Below are 22,032 nucleotides of genomic sequence, written 5' to 3' on the forward strand. Positions count from 1 at the left end.
TGTACAGACCGGCTCTGACCTCACGCTCTCTGGAGTGAGAGCCCGAGCGGGCGGACCTGGACCACTGAGACACAAAATTAGAGAAAACAAGAACTGCTGTACATATTCAGGCAGGAGGAACAGCACACGGTCCGTTTTTCCTCTAAACTGCACTGGTCCTCCCATCTCCTTGGTGTTAGCAGGGTCCTCTGACCGCTCCCCCCCCCCCCCCCCCCCACCGCATTCTTTAGAGTCCATTGCTTAGCAGATGAAGGAGCAACAGAGGGATGAAGGCAGCTTGGAGCATTAGGCGGGGAGGTGAAGCAGAGTTGGGGAGGCTGTTGGGTGAAAGGGTGGCCTGGTCCACCAGCAGTTCATTCCCCAGGGCCTGGAAGGAGAGAGAGAGAGAGAGAGAGAGAGAGAGATCAGTTTATGACCAGCCTTTCTTGAATAGCCCAGTGCAGGCCTTATCTTTCCAAAGCAGGCTACAAACATTGTCTTTTAGGGTTAATCTTCGAACTGGAGGTCAGGATTAATACTGCGGTTAAGGTAAAAGCAAGGACCGTGGCTCGGCTGCTGTGGAGGTTAGTGCTGTAGTTAAATCAGTCAGAAGACCCCCGGGACCTGTATTTCTCTGTCTGTCAGCACAATGACGCAAAAACTACTGACCCGATTCTTATGAAATTTTGTGATGGGGTGGGACATGAGCCAAGAAGATCTCATAACACTTTCAACATGGGGAGATATGGTGTTGACCATGATGGAGGAATGTAGCATCTCAGCACACTGAGTTAGTTACCTAATGAAATGGTCACTGTGTCACTTCAGGCAAGTCATAAATTTCCTTCTGTGCCGTCACTAAAGGCACATTGATCCTTTAAACAATCATTGCTCTCTGTCTTTCACAGCTGGCGAGATTTACACAGATGATCTGCTAAATGCCAAAGACCAAGCTTCGTCGTTCCAACAAATATTTACACGTGTAATTATGTTTGATTCTTTACTCCTCGTGCGATTCTCCATGTGCATTGTGTTCCAAGATGGACGTAATGGAAAATCTCAGCAGATAAATTTGGACATTAAAGGGATAGTTCACTGTAAACTATGCCGTTACGAGAGGAATTTGAATGTCCGGGGGCCTTCATGTTTTTAAGCGTTTGGAAAATGTATCCCCATTTATTTCAATTGCATTGGACTGGCTGCAACACTGTTTACCCTTTTAACTCAAAACATGTTTCGTTGACTCAAACACTTCAACCAACCCGCCATCGGCAAAGTGGTGAGTAGATAATGAGTGAATTTTCATTAGGATATCACATACACCGCTGCTCATTGTCCTCACCCCTCCATGTCTGTTATCTTGGTGGGGTAGTGAAGTGCTAATCTCAGCATTGTAGTGGTTCCACCATCCAAGTGTTAATAGTTTGCTCACTAAAACATCGTAGTCGACATTTTTGCACTACTGCAGCGACAAAGTAAAGAAAAAGCAATACAAAACCACTATGTGTTGAATCATAGAAAGCAGTTCTCCTCTTCCTGCTGATTCATCCAGCTGCGATCATTACACACACTGCACAACTCTATCCCTGTGCTCAGATTCCACACATGGTGGCTTTAATATTTTAAAGTGGCGGTCTATCATCTCTGCACTTCTGAGCAGTGTTTTCTCCTGGTGTGAGAAAAGGTTTCCCTGCTGGACGTGTGACTGTGTGAAGCCGCTGAGGCGACCGCCGACCATGACGGAAAACTGCCCACCTGTGTGGGGATGATTGTGTCCAGAAGGTTCCTCACGGTCTCCAGGGTCTGTGGCGGAGAAGTGGTGCTCCTGTTCTCTGTGCTGCTGGGGCCGGGGCCGGGGGCGCTGGGCTGGCTCAGAGTCGGCTGCAGCTCTGACTCGCTTCCGAACGTCATGAGAGCGTTCCCTGAAACACAAGACAAAACCGGTGAAAGAATGTTATTAGACCTCTGCAGCATTGTCTTGATATGTTTTTCCAGGTCCACTCATGTCTTATTCAATCATGGCCTTTGGTTCCGAATTGTGCATTTTGCATGAGAGCCTTTGCGAGGCCGGAGTGAGTTTGGGTTTACTCAGCAGCCGCAGAGAGAAAGAAGAAGAAATAGAAAATAATCAGTATTCTCTCCAAGTAACCAAACTGCACCTGCCTCTCCACATCGACCTCATTAACTCTTGGACCATTTGCTCTGGCCAAACAACTCTGAGACCTCTCTGTATCTCCTCTAGGCTGGGGGCCCGAGGAAGGACTGGCCAGAGATTCACCCGGCAAAGATACTCAATGTGTGTACAGGTTCAGTCTGACTTACATATATGTGTATATTTGTACATATATATATATTTGTAATAAAATTCAAACGTTATCTTCAGGAAACTGCCTGTCACCGACTACAATGAAAATCTTAATCTTTCCATATACAGCATATATGCCATTCTCGCTGAGGGCATTAATAAAGAACTTACGCATTCACACAGAGCAGATGCAATAAGAGAAAAGGTGTTAGGTTGAGAATTAGCATATGGAAACTCGGCAGAAGAACATAAGCCACAATAAATTATAAAACACACATGTGGGCCCACTGGATGGAGGCTGATGTAACGTCCTGATATAAGATGATCTCATGTGCTCACCTGTAATCCATGTTATTGTTTTATTTATTTATGCAGTTTTATGTTTTGTGTAGGCTACTGATATTTCTTTTCCTGATTTGCATTTGCAGAACCCTGATATAACGGCAGGTTAATTACAGTTATTATATTCAAGTATGCCCTGAACTCCTGAGTGTATATTTAGGTCATGAGGGTCCATGGCAATACTCAATGGCTTACCATTAACTTTTATAGAATCGTTCATGGGTCCCAGATGGCAACCCCGACTAACATGTGTGATCCCCTGACTTCTCCTCCAGCACCTGGTGTTGGAGGGGGGGATGTATAGAGACTTTATGTGGGGGGGGGGAAAGGGGGGTAAGAGCCCTAATAAACGTTCAAATTGAATCATTACTTTTACGCCATTCATGCTAGAAACTTGGATTTCCAGGGATTGTTCAACACTATTTTTTGTCTCAAACTTTTAAAATGGTTGGTCGATAGTTGAATATCTATCGGTTAGGGCTTGCCGAAGATAGTTTTTTGTTCTTTAGAGCCGACTATACTATATGTGTATTTGTCCTAAAGGGTGTACATGAGAGCTTACAGTGTAAGTGGGCTGGAACTGGGCTCATTGGCTAATCACGATAATCTAAATTATTGCTCAGGTTTTCAATTGTCTAAAATAACCAGTTTTATGAGGAAGTTTTCCATGAGTTGTCACAACGTCTTCCAGTCGCCATGTTTGTTGTTGTCAGAAACTCCCCTCTCTGTGCTGCCCTCTATTGGATCTATTGCTTAACAGCCAACGTAAAGGATGCATGGAAGTAAACGTTCAAGGACGATTACATCATTTGAAATGTCTGTTTTTATACGTAAAGGCAGCATGAAAGAGGATTTAAACTGTGTGACGTGCAATTTGGGATTGTTTCACTGTTACTGGCCTAGTTTTCCTGGAAATAGACTAGAATAGATATAGAGTGTATCTCAGCTGTCAAGACTGGAAACACACACGGTTGTGGCTTGGGAAAAATCTCTTACTTCAAGTTGTCTAAGGAGACAGCGAGTAAAAAAAAACAGCTACTTCGGTTGAACTGAATGATACCGGTTAAACAAGACACTAAAACAGCAGCCAGAGGTTTCATCTTCCTGTGCTATGAAAGCAAATACCTCAAAGTAAACTCAACCTCTTACCCCAAAATCCTGAGTCACAACATTCCAGTACACTGTGGACAAAGGGAGACTCACGGAGACAGATGTTGTCGGTGAAGGATCCCAGGAAACCATCGCACTCGTCTCTCTGGCTCCCGCTGGCTGAGCAGGAGCACCACGGAGCCACGCTGGACGTGGAGTTGTCAACATAGTTGGGAGTTATCGTGCTTCCTGCAGGGAGACACCGCACCAGGCCTCAATCAGTATTAAATATTAATTCCTCTTTGAGCTGTTACACTGCGTTCATAGTGCTTTATTATCTGAAACATTAATGGACACTGCGTTTCCTGACCTGATGTAAAGGGAGGATGATGAGCTAGTGTTGCTGTTTAGACTGCCCACGGACCCGTATGGTGTAATAAGATACATTGTTAGAAATACTACAATATTCTCTATTCTAGGTCACACGGGCATCTGGCATTGCAATGATTCGTAGCCTTTTTTTTCCAACATAGTGGAGGTGCAGTTCAAGTGGTTTGATGAATATGAGACAGGGATGAAAATGCCAAATGCCTGTTTGTGCTGAGGGGCAACATTTGAGGTTCTTGAAGTGCATTACATTAGCACCTCTCTGCAGTGTGTGGGAACACAAGTGGCTGTACTTTTATTCAAATAGTCTGTTATAAACATAAATTAAACACCTTGCATTGTATTAAGAGCCTTAGTTTTTCTGTTGTGAGACATTTGTACATTCTGCACGTATCTCTGACTCCAGAGCTGCAGGATCCAGATCTGATATAATCCAACAAATATTATTATTATTATTGACTGTCGCTGCAATCATTCATACCCTTATTATCTATTAGTATCATTATTTTTATTATAACAACCAGTCTGACACAGCTTGAATATGAATGTCTGTTCCTGGTCTCCCTCTCTCTCTCTTTACTGCATACCTCTCATCACCCACTTCTCCTCTGCCCCCCACTTCTCTCCACTCACCCCTCACTCTCACCTAATAAAGGGGAGAAAAGTTCACTTCACAATCCTCAAAGTGTTTGCTCGTTGTGGCAACTATTAGGTTTCTCGAATAGAGTGTCTTGATGAATTTCAAGAGCTGTGAGATAATGTTTGTCGTGATTTGGTGCCATGCTAATACATTTGAATTCAATTAAATTTTCAGGTATTTGTGTAAATAAACCTCTTTGTTTACAATAAACCCATATTTCTTTGTCTCACTCCCTCCTATAACCTGATCTTTATTCACTCAGCCTCCAGCTCTTGCTCTAGCATATGGCGCATATCTTCTTTCTCATGTTGACTCTTTCCTTCTTCACCTGTTCATTACATATTATTTTCCCCGCACCTATATCCTGTATGTTTCCTGTCTGTGTGTCACTGTTTAAGGTGAGCACTTACCTATGAGCCCTGTGTAGGCGAGGAGACATGCCCCATAGGTTCCCTGGTTGCAGCCGTTGGCCGACGTTTCAGAGGATTCGCAGTCGTACAGAAACTGTGCCAGACGGGACCTGCAAGAACATGGTAGATCAGTGTTGTTTCAAGAAAAATAAATAAAATATAATTTTTCTAATGTATTCCTCACACTATATCTCGGCCATTTAATTAAGAGTTTGGCCGTCTGACAAGAAGAAATATTGTCGGCTGTGGTGAAGAATGAAAGCATTGGACTGTAATGTGAAAGTGATAGAAAGAGTAATATATTTCATCCCCCAGACCTGGGATCATTAGCAAAGCCCTCTGAGTGTAATGGGGCTGTGAAAAATAATGGCCATGACCAGAGATAGCAATGAGCGATAACTCTGATCCATCTGGCTCTTTATCTGTGCTAAATATTTAATGTGTTATTCCAACAGGCTCTCTGGGGTGTTCTAACCAATGGGGGTAGAAAGCTTTAGGGTAAAACAGCGGGCCATTTTGTTGATTGAATGGCTGTTTATTTGGTCTCAAAGAGCCATAATACAGAGCAACACCGGCCCAAATATGTATGGTGAATAAATCTAGAATGTATATCCAAGGAATACTTTAACTAAAGTGGGTATAATGAAAAACCTTCTTTGCTGATTAGAGAGGCCGTGAGTAAAAAGCTGCATCATTAAACACAACAAACTTGGGGATTATGATTATATTATTGCAAAATGTTATTACATCCTTACGAGACTAAGGGTACAGTCATGGAAATCAAAGAAAGGCTGACATTGAAATAAATGGAAACCAATTGAAAGCGTCTCTTCCCTAACCTGCAGACGTAGTCAGCTTTGCAGATCCTCATCTGTGTGAGGCAGTTGGGTTTCTCCGGGCTTTCGAAAGAGCAGCTGGGCACGATGGTCTGCCTCCGACGCTCTGCGCAGGCTGTGTCCGTGCAGGGGCAGAAGAGCAGCTCGTGTGTGTAATCAGCAGGGACGCGGTCAAAGAACCTCCGCAGAGCCTTGTTGCATTTGGGCCGGTTGCACAGGCCCGACTTGGCCGTGGGTTTGATACAAGCCGAGACGTATTCGGTGCGGAGCTTCTGGCACAAGTCGTCCACGTTGCAGGCCTTGGCTGCATCAAGGCAGCGATTCACAGTTGTCATGCCAACATCCGAGTCTGTGGATAGAAGTAAGGTCAAACATGGGTTTTGATACGAGCGGGGAAATAATAGCAGTAGAACAAAGAGACTGTGTGTTTATGTGAACAGGAGCGTCTGTGACCTGTGGAATGCACTCAGTTAATTATTCCGCATGCTCCTATACAATCTCATCTTGTCAAAAGTTTGAAAAGTTAGTAGTTTGGAATTAAAGTTCAGCTTGAAGGTGGAAGTGTCTGTGTATCAACAACAAACAGGCTCATTAACTGACGTGCAGAAAAACAGAGAGCGGCATGGTGTCTGTTAAAACGTTATGAAAATGACAATTTCATGAAATGAGAATAAGGAAGTAAATTAACCCAGAATTAAACTTGGTGCTAAATCTGTACTTTTTCAAAACTTTGAAAAAGTGTCAATAAGTTGCCTCTCATTTCCTTTCCCCCTTCTTTTACAAAGTTAGCACAAGAACCAGGGCCAGGCTCCACGTCTATATGCGACCAATTAAAATGTTCATGGTTTGCTGACATATTGCTCGACCACACAACCTGCTGAGTGTCACGTTACAGAAACACAAGCCACATGTTGGTATTCAGTCGAGGGACGTCTGTACACTGCCCTCACCGCTGCCCTGTGTCTGATAAACCTGCTGTAGTTACTGTGGCTATTCCCTTTGTTTGTTATTTCAAGGTTACAGCCTTAAACAGCCAATCACACGTGACAATCAATTTGCTTTTTTAAAAATAAGATCATAATTCTAAAGGTTTTCAATGAGACTGTCTGAAAGCCTATTAAGACCGACAATCAGGCTTCAATGTGTTTCTCTTCTTTTTATTACCTCCCATTGATTATTTTGACCATTTGCACGTGAAATGACAGATGAGTCATTGTTGTGCCGGTTATAGAATGGCTCACTGACGGCTGTGTTATTAAGGGAGTAACTGAGAGTCGTACTGTCCTCACGTCACGGATCAATGTAGCCAGTGATCCAGAAAGAGACTGAGAGCAAGGAAGCAAAGCAGACGTTGATTTAAAAAAGATTCAGGAAATGCATAAAATATTTAATAACCAATTATCTGAAGATCACAGATCGGAAGACGGGTGTAACTAGAGCGCGTCTCAGTGTCGTCGTCTGCAGCCAGGAAAACACAAACTGCACCCAAAAACATCAAGATGACTTCTATTTGGTGCTCCAGTGAATGAAGCTGTTTTTCATTTATGAATGGTCATGTTTGGTGTGTGAGTGAAGCCTCTGTCTTCTGAATGAACCCTTTGTGGACATGTTGCCTGAAAAATGAGCAGGTCGCTGGACTGTTTGAGCTCTATGCTTCAGGGATGAGTCATCGGCCTCCTGCACTGTGTTTGTTATGATTCTGCCAGCAGTTCTGGTTGGGTTCGATTCATATATACTGTACATGTGGCTCGGACTCCAGCAGCTTCAGATACAATCATGCAAATACATCTTTGGGTGACTGTTATATTTCTTGAAATTAAGTAGGTTTTCCTAAAAAAAACAGGCCAAGCAATAACTCAATTAGTCAATCAATAGAAAATTAATAAGCAAAGTAAATTCCAGATTTCAGATTAGCACCTGTGAGCTGTTTTCTGTGGACTTTCTTTATTAGATTAGATGAAATCAATGGACTATAGACTGACAACATGTGATTAGCCTAACTTTTATCTTATTCTGTTTTACATGTAGGCTCTTAATAAATGTTTCACATGGTGAACGTACACTAAACATATATTTATATATATATATTTGGTTTAATGTGCGCGTATATGCTATTTAATACATTAGCATTTTGCGTACTCTGCTTTTCAGAGTTTTGGCTTGTTTTGATACATTTAATCAGATTGCATGCTTTCCTGAGCCTGTGGCTGTAATACATAGAAACAATGCAGGATATGGGATATTCCATCATTTTAAGGCAGCGGTACAAAAAATAACAACATTAGTATTCATTGACATCTGCGGATTATGTATTTTCAGCTGAGTCTGGGATATAAATGAGTTTGCCGTCCAGCAACTTGAACACAAATATATAATTTTGGATGCTGGCAGTGCGGATTGTGTTCAGATGAATGGTAATACTTGTGTAAGTGTGTCTCAGGAACATAAGGGAGCTCCATTTGCCGTGGGCGTGCTTCCAGGAAATCTTAACTGAACCCATCTATTCCAGCTAGAACAAAACATCTTCAAAGTTTACAACGGTATAAAGTGAAATGAAATGTGAATAAATGAAATTGAACTTGCCGGCTGAAATAGAGGCCAAGCGGACGTAGTCGTAATCCCTCTGCACCGTCTCGTAGGGATAACGCTCCACCAGGTTCAGTCCTGAGATAATTACAGATAGAAACATTGGCTTGAATGTTGTAACACTTTATTCATCTTAACACAAATACTGCTTCCATCTTGTCGTTTTCATTTAGCCACCAAAGCTTCCGATGACTATATCATAAATCATACAGACTCTGCACGTTATTCATTATTTGTTATGCTCCTATATAAACTTGATATCTGTCTTGCAGCCTTATAGATAAAAAGTGTGTATTTAAGCAGTTCAGAAAGCTTCTCTCAAGTGACCACTGACCGTGTATGATTGCCTGATGAAGGCTCCAGTAGATGCTCAGGCAGTTCTTCTCTTTCTTCATGCCTCGCTTGCACTGGCAGCCATGTAAGGGGCTGGACATCAGGGCGGACACGGCGTTGGCACACTGGCTCTTGGCACCAGGGCCCAGCTTCATGTTGCCGTTGCCCGCCACACACTGACGCAAGGTCCGCAGACGTGGACTGCACATCTCGTCGCTCGAGCACGAGTCCCCGGCCACCAAGCAGTCTCTGCCGGCCAGTATAACCTCCAACAGGGCTGCGAGGGAAGACATCAGAGCACAACAGGGAGCGTGAGCGAAAAGCGGATTGGAGATCGTAATCGAGGTAAAAGGTTATTAAACGAGATGGGGAGTTGAGAATAAAGAAAAACTGAAATGGTGAAATATAAAACCCAAATGTCACGGATAAGGTAGGAGGAGAAAGTAAAGAATATTATGCAGGGGAGATATAAACAGTTATAAGAGAATATTAAACATTACAGTCGATGGGGGTGGGGTGCGGGGGTGGGCTAATTGTGTAATTCTGCAAACATGAGAAGGCAGAGGTCGATATCAATACAGCACAATAGCAGCCGGTGAAATTTGTTATGATTTAGTCTGTGCTTGTCTTTGCTCTGTTGCTTCAAAAGTTGAAGATGCATCAAGCATCATGAGTTTGGTGAAAGTCTGAACAGGATATTGTGGTGATGCTCTGTTTTCTGTGGGGAAATGTCAGGCTCATGTGACATTTGGCACAGACATTCATGTTCCCCTGAGGATGAACCCCACTGACTTTAGTGATCCATAACTACCTGCAGCACTAATGAAAGCCCCTTCAGGTTCAGATGTATTTTGTGTATAGAGTCAGTTATCTAATGGTCTGTGCTAGTAATCCAAAAAAGTAATCATGGCAAACACGCCTGCTACACATCAGCATGTCATCATCATCATCATCATATGTTAGAATTTAACAAAGCTTCTGTTTTACTTTGAAATGACACAATACAATGGTAGAGTCGAGCTAAAGTAAATTAGAGAAAGTCCCTTCAGACCTAGGTTAGTCTTTGTATGAGCTGTTTTTAGAATATAACTAACTTCCCTCGTTGTAGTTACACCAGCTCAGTTGCTTTGTGACTGTCCAGTATCTTATAACTGGACCTGCAGGCCACAGCATTCACAGCTTTATTGTGAAGACACCAGCCTCCAGGCTGAATCACTCGGGTGTATAAGTTATGTAATATCATATTTTCTTGAGTGGCAGAGTTATACAGATGCTAATCTGTGCCCTCGTCGATTCCCTGCAAACCTTGTCCTCGGTTGGTTTGACACTTTCACTTCTACCTCATGACTCAGGCCTATTCAACGAGCCAGGGGACTTGAATAATATGTTTGTGACATGTATTGAATATAACCAGAAGCCTCACAAGTGAAATAACCTTAGATATTCATCAGTGGTGAAACATCTATGCAGCGCTCTGTCAATTTACTGGAGCTATAAATCTTACAGTTGGTAAAAGGTTGGATGATGGTTTCCTTTCGCTTTGCAGGGTCGGCGGCCGGAGAACTTTTGGTAAAAGTGAGGGATGATCAGAAAAAGTGAGATTTATATCAAGTGCATAGCTATAACATAGTTGTTAATAATATCATGGGCTATACCTGGGAGGCATGTTAATATGGAATTCTAATGTAATTTACTGCTGTGCCCTTTACATCTAGCTACATGCCTTGAGTTTAAATCAAATGTTCTTTAACACATTGTTCTGTCACTCATTGTACAGGGATGTTTCTGGGGCTTAATAATAATCAGAAACTGGTATTATAACAATTTACATGAATCATCAGAGCGGCACAGATGTATACAAAATTAACTATTGTAAGGATACAGATCCTTACTGTATCATAGACTGAATGTAAAGAGGGGCCACGCATCTCAATTTCCTCCACGAAATTATGCCAAAAACCACAGGTTGTGAACGCTGCCATCATCTGGAGCCAGAGTCTGCGCAGTAGCGATGGCGGGGCACGGATATGCTCACTCGACCAATCAGGAGTCAGTCTCAGCTGTCAATCATGACATTCACCCCTTTTTTATAGCATCAAATCAATGATTGAAACCGATCTCACCAGAAAAATGAACACTTGAACAAACATCAGTTTGATAAAAAAACACTTAAAGGGACCTATAGAAATTATCTTTATTTGACGTGTTCTTTGACTTTTTGGTTAACACAGAGGAGGCAAGGTTTATGACTTATACTGCAGCTAGCCATTAGGTGGCGATCAAGATGCTTTTTGCTCTCTGCCATGTTCATCTTCACATACAGTATATGTTTTAAAGCAGCTGGAGCTCTTTTAAATGCAGGAATAAAAGTTGACAAAAAAGTCCCAGTGCTCAAAGTTAAATGCAGAACCTTGCTGGAGTTAATTACAGTGGAGGTGGTGAATATTTAAATAGCGCTGCCACTCTTCTTCTTTTGAATGTTTCCAGTGTAGAACTCTGTACAATGACTTCTATTAAAGAAATGTTTTCTCTCTCTCCACCCAATCTTTCCATTACTATCGGTGTCTAGTCTGACAACAACTTGTGCTTCACACAGAGGACTTTGATTATTCTAAGAACATATTCCAAGGCATGTTCTGCAATAAGTCAAGTGAATCCTTTGATTCAAACAATGTAAAATTCACACCACCTCTTGGTTTTTTCTCGTAATTCCCCCCCACCCCAATCCACTTGAATCAAACCATTTCAATTTCATGCAGCTTTCATCTAGAAACAAACCAACAACCAGCCATTGTTTTGATGTCAGAAAACAGAAAGAATAAAAGACACAACACAAATTTTTTTCCATTCTGTCAAGACTGTTCAGTCAATCTCATCGGCTGAAACCCTCATAGGTGCGTGGAGTCTGCGTCGCATCAGGATTCGTCCCAGTTCTCATCCTCCGCTCAGCGCACTGGACAGACGCTTGAATGCCAACCAACGCCAATGTTCTGGAAAGCCAGATGGTCCGTTGCATATTCAAGGCTGAGATCCTTTACTCTATGGCTATGTGTGTCAATTTGTGCTGCCGGGGCAGAAGCTGGAATAGACACCATAGATCATGAATGCAAATGAGCCGCTTGATTTGACATTTCCAATAAGCCCGTCTCAATGTACCAGTGGGTTTAGCCAATTAACCATGTCAGTAATCAATGTGTTCGGAGGCTCGGTTAAGTTCTCTGTTTCCCTGTCACATAAATCACCGGCAGATTAGCTGATCAGTTACCCTCGCGCGGCGGCTTAATGGTCCACTTCAGGAGAGATAAAATGGAAAATGAAACTTAATGAAGTCAGCTGGATTGTCTCCCTCACTCCTATATACCTACAAAGCCGTGAGGCTGCGGAAGGAAGGGGTATCGTTATGTATTGATGCACTTAATGGGTATCACCTTTGTTACGCTGCACTTAAGTTTAGAAATGTATCTTGGATGGTTGGATTAAGCAAACAGTCTCGCTTTAAGGCGAGCCGCCTCCCACTCAGAACTTTGAGCAAGTTAAAACAAGCCTTTTTCCTTTCGTTGTAATTCTGGTCTGTTATTAGCAGTGAGAACATGAATTCAAACGTCCACATGTTGAATTCATGCAAGATTTTGTTATAATCTTTCATACCTTTCTATATTAAAAGGCACCCAGTAGAACACACATCTCCGCCAAGGCCCAAAGTTCCCCTTCTAATCGACATAATCTCAGCTTCACATTAGTTGTATTCACAGTTAATTTGTTACCATACAGCGGCTAAAAAAAGCCAATGACACCTGTTTAAATCTGACCGAACTGAATATTTGTTTGATTTTTCCTGGGGAAATCTGTGAAATATCATAAATGCTCTGTCTTGCAATGTTAAAGAAAGATTTAGGAAGAAGTTACTGGATCCCATCCTTCGTTACTGGAACTGTCAAATCTTGTGGGTTCTTTCTTGGCCCCTTTCCACAAACCTTTATGGAAATATATCCAGTAATTTTGCCAAATCCCGCAGAAAAAACAACAAAGCAATCAACAAATACAAATGGACAGTTTGTAAAAAATAAATAAAAGAACTTGAATCTTCCTTCTTTACATAAATGTATACAAATAATAAGTAATGTCGTCTCTCAATCATGTAAAAGTTATGACCGCATAAGAAAAAGAAGTTTACTTCTTCTGGTTGTACATCAGATGTTTTGTTTTTCAATGGAATAGATACATTGTTTTACCTGCCCTTAAGTTTTTAATATTATTATATTAATTGATAGGCATATGAAATATCCATGTGTTCAGCATACTGTTGTTTACAATGTAAATATTTAATCAACCTAAATAATTGAAGTATATGTGTCAAATATGGGCATTTGTTTTGAGCAGTGTCTCCAGGATCCCTGCTCTGAGAACAAAACAGGATCAACAGCAGCTCAGTAGCTCATCGAAATCTTTCCTCAAGGTCTACTTGTTATATTTTACTGCATTATTTCAACCATATTTCATCTGCCTATAACGCATCTCCCCTTAGTTTCTCAGCCCATTGTGTTTTCCCCCAAGAACTTATAATATCAGTATTCCTGTGACAGTATTTGCTCCAGCAGCTGCTCCTTCATCAGAAGTTTATCCAGCTGTGCATGGTTTAATGCAGAATGAAAAAAAATGAAATAAACAGTTCAGCTGTGACTTTTTTTTTGGTTGAAGGTCTTGGAAAGTCAACAAGTAAAGTTGGCACATGTTGAATATATTCCTTCTCTCCGCCCACTTGTTATTCTACAAACCTTCCTACAGTTCCTCGTTTTTTTACCACATGCTTGGTAGCTGAAAAAATTATCTTTATCGGATCAATTGTTTATTTTTAGTTAGTTTTATTGAAATAAAATAAATGATTTAAGATAATGTCTATATATTATTAAGACTGGTACTGGTTCAGACTGGTACATCTGCTTTTTAATACATTCATCAAACGTCATCATTAAAATGAAAAGAGACACTTAATAAATATTAAAATTTGAGCCTTTATTCTTTATTGATCTCTTCCGGTCACATTATTGGTCTTAAAGTTTCGCAATTTGCTTTTGAGAGAAAGGGAAAGTTTTTATCGAGTTGTAAAAGTACTTTTTGTGTTCCTTTGTATATTCCAATGTGTCCTATATACTTTGTTTTATTAGCTGAAAAAAAAGGATTTATGTTTCAGGCCAAAGTGATGAATGCCAATTGTTCAGGACATGAATCATATTTGCAGAGATGTAGCCTGTATTGTTTTCTGTTGCCGTCAGATGCATGAGACATTATTTGCTTCCATGGCATAAAATTAACAATTTTAGACATCAAAGCTGAGTAGATTGAATTTGGTGAAATGACTGAGCAAATTATCCATCTGCTTTCACAATAAAGCAGCGTCAGCTCCACTCGTACTTGTACTTCAAACAAAGAGCTCATGGAGTCCTGGAAAAGTGCAGCAATTTAGCTTCAAAGTTTACAGAGGAGACTTTCAAGCAGATCATAATAAATAACCTAAATTTGGGCTCCACTTAATTTTTCTAATCTTTTTAGAAAGTCGTACATTCAGTTGATCCCTTTTCAACAGCAGGTTTTTCCTCTTCCACAGAGAGAAATGTTGCCTGTACATATTTACCCAGAAATTCAGACAGCAAGAGTTGATACATTAAGTACGATCTCAAAGAAGCGAGCTGGTACATTAAAGCATTAAAACCATGTATGGTTGTCTTTATTTGGTTGGCCATTTCACCAAGAACTTGGTGGAAGGATGGGACAAGGGCCAAGAGTGAACCCATTACTTTTAAATGCACATCTGGACATTGGCGGATCCAGGTATCACTTTCTTTAACATTGTGAGAAAGGGTGTTTGATTTTTACATCTAATTCCCAAGGCGATACTTTATGGATCTTAATAAAAAAAACTGGCATATTTATGGAACTGATATCTATTAGTGTGTTCAACTTGGTGCGACTTGATTGAATTTAAGGGGACTGTTGAGCAATAACTTCTCCACTGAGTGCTGTTCTGCTTTTTTATTCATTTTATTTTGCCAGAGCCCTCTGCTTCAGCAGCCCATCATCAAAATGAATAAGGGGGTTTGATGTTTTCACACGGTCCTGAACAGAGCTTTAAGTAAACTGATTGTTTCCTATGTTACATTCTTATGCCAGCTTCAAAAGGCAGAACACTGTGTATTTTATTTCAACAAACCCAAATCGTAATTTAATCGTTTCAAATTAGATTTTAGCATTGACAAAACATTCAATCAAAAACTTTGTTGTTGCAGATGTATAAATCTTGCAAGCTGTCAAGAAGTGACATATACTCAAAACAACTACAGCACAAATTGAGATTAGGAAAAGTAAATATTTAGGAACTATACATAACAAACTACCTCATAGACTTTATACGTTTATTTGTTTCACAGGCAAAACATCGTCCATAGAAACGTCCTCATGAAAAACTCCTAAACTTCTCGAGTACACTCGAGATAATTCAAACAAAAGCAGCCATATGCTTGTAAACATCTCATTTCACAGTAAAATAGATGGAGAGAAGCTTGGAGAAACTATTCCCCTCAGGGAACTCTCACATCTCCAAGATAGGGTCTGCCGCTGCATAGAAACCATTTAATTCCTTGATTAGCATCACCGACCATTACGACCACCGCCGCCTTTATTGATGCTTTCCTCCAGGGGAGCTAAGGCTGGAAAGCAGATGGTCCTGTTCTGTCTGCGTTAAGCCGAGCCTATCTCCTACTGCTTGTACCTCTCTTAAAAACAAATGATACAGTGCATAATCCCAATCACTGCCAAGCATCACTCAACTCTTCAAAACAAACATTAATTTATGTGCTGCTTTAAATGCTCTGTAATGAATAGGTAATAAACCCAATGTCACCGGCCTCACTCCCTCAGCCGCCTCTTCCTAATTATTCTGCGTGTGCTTACGTCTCACCCCAGAGGAACTTCCTTTGACAACTATTTTAATTATTAATCGCCATCCATTACTGGAGGCAGGAGCAGGATCTTTTCAAACATGTCATGTTGTTCCCATGAAAATGCCACCCATACTTTTGAATTTTGCAATTTCCCACTGTGCAGTTTGAAAAGACAAACAAACATCAAAACAAACACACAAATTGATCCCATAATGCAAGGGCTGCCGTGTGGAGGCAGCTAGTTGTAAACAAAAGATTATATCTGCACGCGCCGAAGGGGAAGGTTGTTATTCGTGTCTCTGTTTCGGGCGAACACTCGTGTCAGCTTGATCCGAAGGCTGTGCGCTGTAAGACTGACTGGTCTCGTAGCGTTTAAGGTTTCTCTTTAGAGGAAGCTCTGACTGATATCAACGAGTGTGTGTGTGTGTGTTTGTTGTGCTATCCCTTGGAGAGCCAGTTGGTGTTTGTGGTCCTTGAATGAGAACACGTGTGCACTGTGAGCCGGGAGGTTAAGGAGTTTGGGATTTAAAGGAGCATGAATTAATTTGTGACATTAATCAGCTTCCATCAGCAGCAGCTTTGACAGGACTCAGGCAGTGGTTTTCAACAAAAGTCACATGAGATCATATCACTGGCAGGATGAAGTGTTCTCATTGCCACAGGCGAAGAAAAAAATTTGCAAGCGACTTTAAGTGAAGATAATCTCTCTTAACAGAACCTTTATTTGCATTCTGCATATTTGCATATATTTTCATCATCAAATCATTATGACTTTTCACTTTGATGGTGCGCTTTGATACTGTCTGAGGTGCATAAGTGGCAAATTATTGATAAAACAACCACAGCAATCATTTTACATTCTCACTTCTCTGGTGTAATGTGGAAAATGTGAAACTGCAATTCGTCTTTGTCATTTTTTTCAATGCTCGGCCCAAAGACTAAGCAGATCATAAACTATACTCTGCATTAAGATGGACGACAACTCTCCACTTCCTCCCACTATCCAGAAATGAAGCCCAAATATCCTGGATACGATCGTTGCCAATTTATGCCAATCATGCCATTTGGAGCCAGAGTCTTAGCTGTAGCAATGTGGGCATGGAGCCGTAATGTCGGGGTTCGACCATTACTCATGAAGGGTCTCTGCCGTCTATCATGACACTTGAACATAAATCAGTGTGGTTTAATATATAAGAAAAGCATCTTGCACGAGCTTGAGCTTTAAGTTTGGCTAATGTCTCATCTGCTACATGGAGGAGGTGGGATTAATGACCTATACTGCAGCAGCCAGCCACCAGGGGGCGATTGAGAGGCTATGTCTCGGAGAACTGCCATGTTGTCCATCTTTTAATATAACGTATGGATCAGACCGACATGGGTTGTACTTGGTTGATAAAACACAAGAGACAGTAGAAGGTTCAGCTCTGATGCAAAAACCAGCGTAGAGGCAAGAACATCAAGTTCCAACAGATGTTACATCAGTATTAATACTGAAATTCAACCTAACCTCCAAACATGCTGCCTGAAAACATTGTCCTTCACTGTATAATTGCTGCTGAAGTGAAACAAAAGAGACATTCTCCACTGTTGTGTGTGTTTTCAGCCAAAGCCTTCACTGTTCCACCTCAGGCGGTTTCTACATGCTTTCTGAACCACCTGCGGCTCGCTCCGAATCACTGGAAGGCTGAAGTAGTCTTAAAGCTCTGGGCCAGGAGCCAGAGTTCTAGACAGCTGAACACCACCCACCCGCTGACACAGACATGAACACAACTACAGCCTGTTTTGTTCCTTACTGAGCCATAAGAAAGACTAAAGGACAAAGACTCTGTCGGAATAGGCTGCCTCTGCTGGCAATCCATAATTAATGGCAGACAATTTGCTACCTGGAACCGTGATCAGATACTGGCATGGTTGTTTTGTTGGGGCCAACGGGTATCAGATCTCGACACTGACGGAAAACATTCCCCCCCCCCACTCAGGAAATCACAAGACGTGCAGACTCAGTGGGACCAAACTGACATTGATAACAAGCAGCAACAATTAAGAGCATCTCTGGAGGCTTAGGTGAGTGGATTAGCATCGTCACACAGGCCTTTCTCTCTGGGTGATCTGAGACCACATGTACATTTATACTAAGCCCTGAAGCTAAATCAAAAAATAAAGCTTTAGTGTGAACAATGTTTTTTATAGCTTTGAAAAGGTTCATATCGTCCACATCAAATTTCTTCTTTTCCTCCTTTTGCTGTTGGCATACACAATGTGTTTCAAAATGTAGCTACTCTTACATGTGAACTGTTGGCATTAATATAATTGTATTTTTGTTGTATCAATACAAATAAGGAATTCATCTCTGAGATCTTTAATGATTCAATTTGGACAGAAATGATTTATTGATCCCAAAAGGACAAAGACAAATTAATGACAACACTTGTACTGTGTGATCATTTAAAACAAGTGATCGTGACAGAAAGTAAAAAATGACAAGAGAAAACCAGTCGACTGTTTCAACTGTAAATTATTTTACAGTGTTTTTAAGTTTATTCACACTTCTTCATAAAAAAACTTTTCATGGGATGGAAAATGGCAACTAAGTGGCTTGAATAGTGTGGCCGTGTTCTGGAATATATCCTGTCTGCATTAGAGAAACAGAACAGTGCTTCAGGCAAATATCAAATACAAATGTGGCTTAACTGTTTTCTTGTGTTTATTAAAAGATGTGATTATTGAAGCTATCCACAAATTTATTCTCACTGTGAATGTGAAAGTACTTCTTCATACCTCACTAATTTGCTTTATTCCTGTCACAAGCCAACAGGCGGTGTTGAACATTTATATGGAAGGAGGAGATGCAACTTGTTTCAGTAAATGAAAAGAAAATGATGAAGGTTCTTCTTTGTTATGCAGAACACTTTCCATCACTGACTCTGAAAAGTTAGATTTAATTCATTTTCCCAGATGTGAGTAAAATAAAGGCTTTGCAGGGCGTCAGGTGCAGGACTGGAGGAACGAAGTACTTTGTGTGTGTGTGTATGTGTGTCTGTGTCTCTGTGTGACGGCCTGTCAAGTTCAGTCTCAATGTCACACGACAAAGACCGCTTTATCTTCACTTGGAAATTGTGACATTATGAGTGCGTTGACTATTGGTGTGTAATGGCTGCAATTAACTTATCAGCATATGGTCCTTTGCTTGCGAAAGGAGGCTGAGTTGTGACACATCATGTTTATCTCTAAGTGTGAAAGTGCCGGCTGTCTGCGGAACCAAACACGACTCTCGTCAGCCACCAGGGTCGACAAATGATAGGCCTTCGTCTCTAATACTGGGTTTGGAACGCAGGCAAATGCTGATCCTGAGTCATTCCAATGTGCCTGTCACACCGCAGGATGATTGCCAATTATCTGGGTGGTATAAAAAGACCAGAATGCCTCATAAACAAGACACCGACCTCGATAACATTCCTATTAATAATCTCAATCTCATTGTGACTAGATTCTTCCTGTTGTCTATGGCAAAGCCTGTCGATTGCAAGAGTAACCCTCGGTTAAACATTCTACTCAATCATTGCACGGATGCAGTTTATAACAGTAACTATGACAAACTTACCTAATTCATTTTAAACAACAATTGAAAAACCAGGTTCACTTTTAAGACATGATGTGAAACTGATGTCAGAAAGTGTTTTGATTTGTTAAACTAAACACTGTTGCTGAGAAGAGGGAGGAATCATAACATTTAATATGGGAACTAATTGTACACATTGTCAAATAGTCTTTCCTGGATGATGCTCATAGTGTATTTGAAACACAACAAGCACCACAAATAGTTGGAACCAACAAAAACGCAGCTACAAAGTAAAGTTCAATCCACGGCTCTTTTGTTACCTTGGCAAGTCACTGGATGAATTGGGTGAAGATTTCCTTGTGAGCTCCAGAAATGGTTTAACACAGTTTTCTCATTTCTTGACAGGTTTAATAAGCTGCAACAATATTCTTTGTCATTTAGACAAAACTTTGCTTTCTTCCAGACAGCACAAATGCGGACAGGCAAAAAAGAGCTTGTATCTTTAAGACAGACAAGTTTCGTTTCATGGACATACTTTGTCATATGCTAATTCGGCCTATGCCGTAGACCCGTTCCCACAACAAACTCAAATACTGCTTACCCCTTTAACCACTCACACAAGAGTAATGTAAAATGGAGAGAATGTGTGGATGAAAGCCACAAAATTACAGAACAGAGTCTTCAAAACACTTGACTCAGGTGTTGTTGACCAGAAGCCGATGGAATCCTGCCTGCAGCAGTCTATTAGGGAACAGACGAACCAATACTTTAAAACAACTCTTCTTTTGGCCTTGTATAAGCTCCTTAATTAAGAAGCTGTGAGTTACACTTACCACAACTTCTATTCTAATTCATGGGGAAGCATTTACAGAGCAGTTGCAGTCTCCGCTTCCTTAATGAAGTGATGAAGTGTTTAACCCTCTGTTGGGTCTGATGTCGTGGCAAGGTCATAATACCTGCCAGCTGTGGCTGTCACTCAATTGTCACCACAGGAGGAGGAGTCATACATTCCAGAACAGTGATTGATGGGCACTTTTACTGATGAGGCTGTTTTACAGCAGCGTCCTGTGTGTTGTTCAGACGCCTCCAGTCCCCGGACCCGTCTTTTGTTTTATAAAGCAGCACAAACAGCCGCAGTGAGAGCAGCTTAAACATGAATCTTCAGATAGGGCTTCTCAGCTGATTGCCTCCACTTGCCCCCGCTGCGATAAAGAGTTGCAACATGGCAATTTCCATAGTGCGTTGTGTTTTAAGGTAATAAATCTGGAGGCTTTTGCTGTTTTCTCAGTTTTATGGGTCCAGATGCACATTACACCGGTGATGTATAACAATACTCTAGTCTGTTTCGGCTGCACATTATTTAAACGTGTTGCAAGAGCCAATGCTTTAGATCTTTGTTTGATTATGTGTCTCCGTTTGCCTCCATGATCTCAGTTGGTTTCAAAGCCTCTTTGTAAAATCATCTCAGTGCAGGGAAATTATCATTCACCTAGAGCCATCATTAGATGACAAAAAGTGAAATGTGGGTCAGCATGACCAGATGTTGGCCTATTAAGGTAGACTCCAGACTAGAGGACTCTGTCAATCATGCAGGACCCATGGGACACAGCAAGTGATCTGAAGTAGCTCAGTTACACGACTTCTTTTGACTCATTCGTGATTCACTGTTTTAAAGCCTCAAATGAAAGGTCACAAGCGGATCAGAGACACTAAAAGGCCGGGTCTGGAGATCAGAGGGAACAGAACTCCTCCTGTGTCTGAAGCCCCAGCGAGTCGCATGCTGACCACCGCTACATGAGCGGTTTCCTCCCAAATCTCTCATCTAGTGCTTCAGTGTGTGTCACGTTTGGCAGTTTTGCAACCTCTTAACACGATTGTTGAGGTTACGTGAAAGTCGTTTGTCAAAGCTCTAACACCCGGGCACCTATTTGTCATCTTCAGAGCTGTCAGTCAAGCTTACATCACTGTTGCTGATAAATTAAATCTACAGCCAAGAATTAAAAAAATACCAGGAATCCACAGGATGACAGGGGAGCCCTAGCACATTCCTCTCCTCATTAGCATATCACAGGAGTGATTCATAACATGACATGTGGCCTTGCATGTTGGTAGAAAAGCTTTTAGTCAAGGCTTTAATGTCCATCTGGCAGACCGGTGAGCCCACATGGGAAAACCCAACTGTCTTTTTTATTAATTCTGTGACTGGCCCATAAAACAGGTAGACATTATTTTTTTTCTTAATTGACACTGGGCACGTTTAATGGAAATCCTCCCCCTTTGGGTTTAGTGCCTTCAATAAACCAGAGCTCGTCTTTGGACAGTCTGTCCACTTCATGTTCCTGGATCGTGACCGTGGTGGTGGATTATGATGATGGATTTGGATCATGGTGGCAACTGATTGTGTTGGCAGCTGATCGTGGACTATGATTAAAACAAGCTTGACATATAATACGCCTACTCACATACTGTACCATAACTGACAATAACTCCTTTCATTTGTCATTGCTGCCCCCTTCATATCTATCACACATTTTCTTAAGTACAAATACTTTAAACATTGAAACACTTTTCCATTATGTTAAAAACTGGTTGTACATACTGTTATGTTTTTGATGTGTCCAGCTATAA

At 41.2% G+C, this 22,032-nt stretch overlaps 1 protein-coding gene across 1 annotated transcript in view; it reads right to left on the reverse strand.

Annotated features, from left to right (window-relative positions):
* Positions 1-226: 226 nt before the first annotated feature.
* gfra4b (GDNF family receptor alpha 4b) overlaps positions 227-22,032 on the reverse strand; it is a 42,309-nt gene continuing 20,503 nt past the window's right edge. The window contains exons 2-8 of the mRNA XM_061079193.1: positions 8,909-9,184; positions 8,572-8,652; positions 5,992-6,337; positions 5,153-5,262; positions 3,830-3,964; positions 1,735-1,901; positions 227-367 (exon numbers count right to left, since the gene is read on the reverse strand). Coding sequence (XP_060935176.1) covers positions 227-367; positions 1,735-1,901; positions 3,830-3,964; positions 5,153-5,262; positions 5,992-6,337; positions 8,572-8,652; positions 8,909-9,184 — 1,256 coding nt within the window. The remainder of the gene's footprint in view (positions 368-1,734; positions 1,902-3,829; positions 3,965-5,152; positions 5,263-5,991; positions 6,338-8,571; positions 8,653-8,908; positions 9,185-22,032) is intronic.

Source organism: Limanda limanda, chromosome 10 (genome assembly GCF_963576545.1).
Source record: "Limanda limanda chromosome 10, fLimLim1.1, whole genome shotgun sequence".
NCBI classification, from domain to species: domain Eukaryota; kingdom Metazoa; phylum Chordata; class Actinopteri; order Pleuronectiformes; family Pleuronectidae; genus Limanda; species Limanda limanda.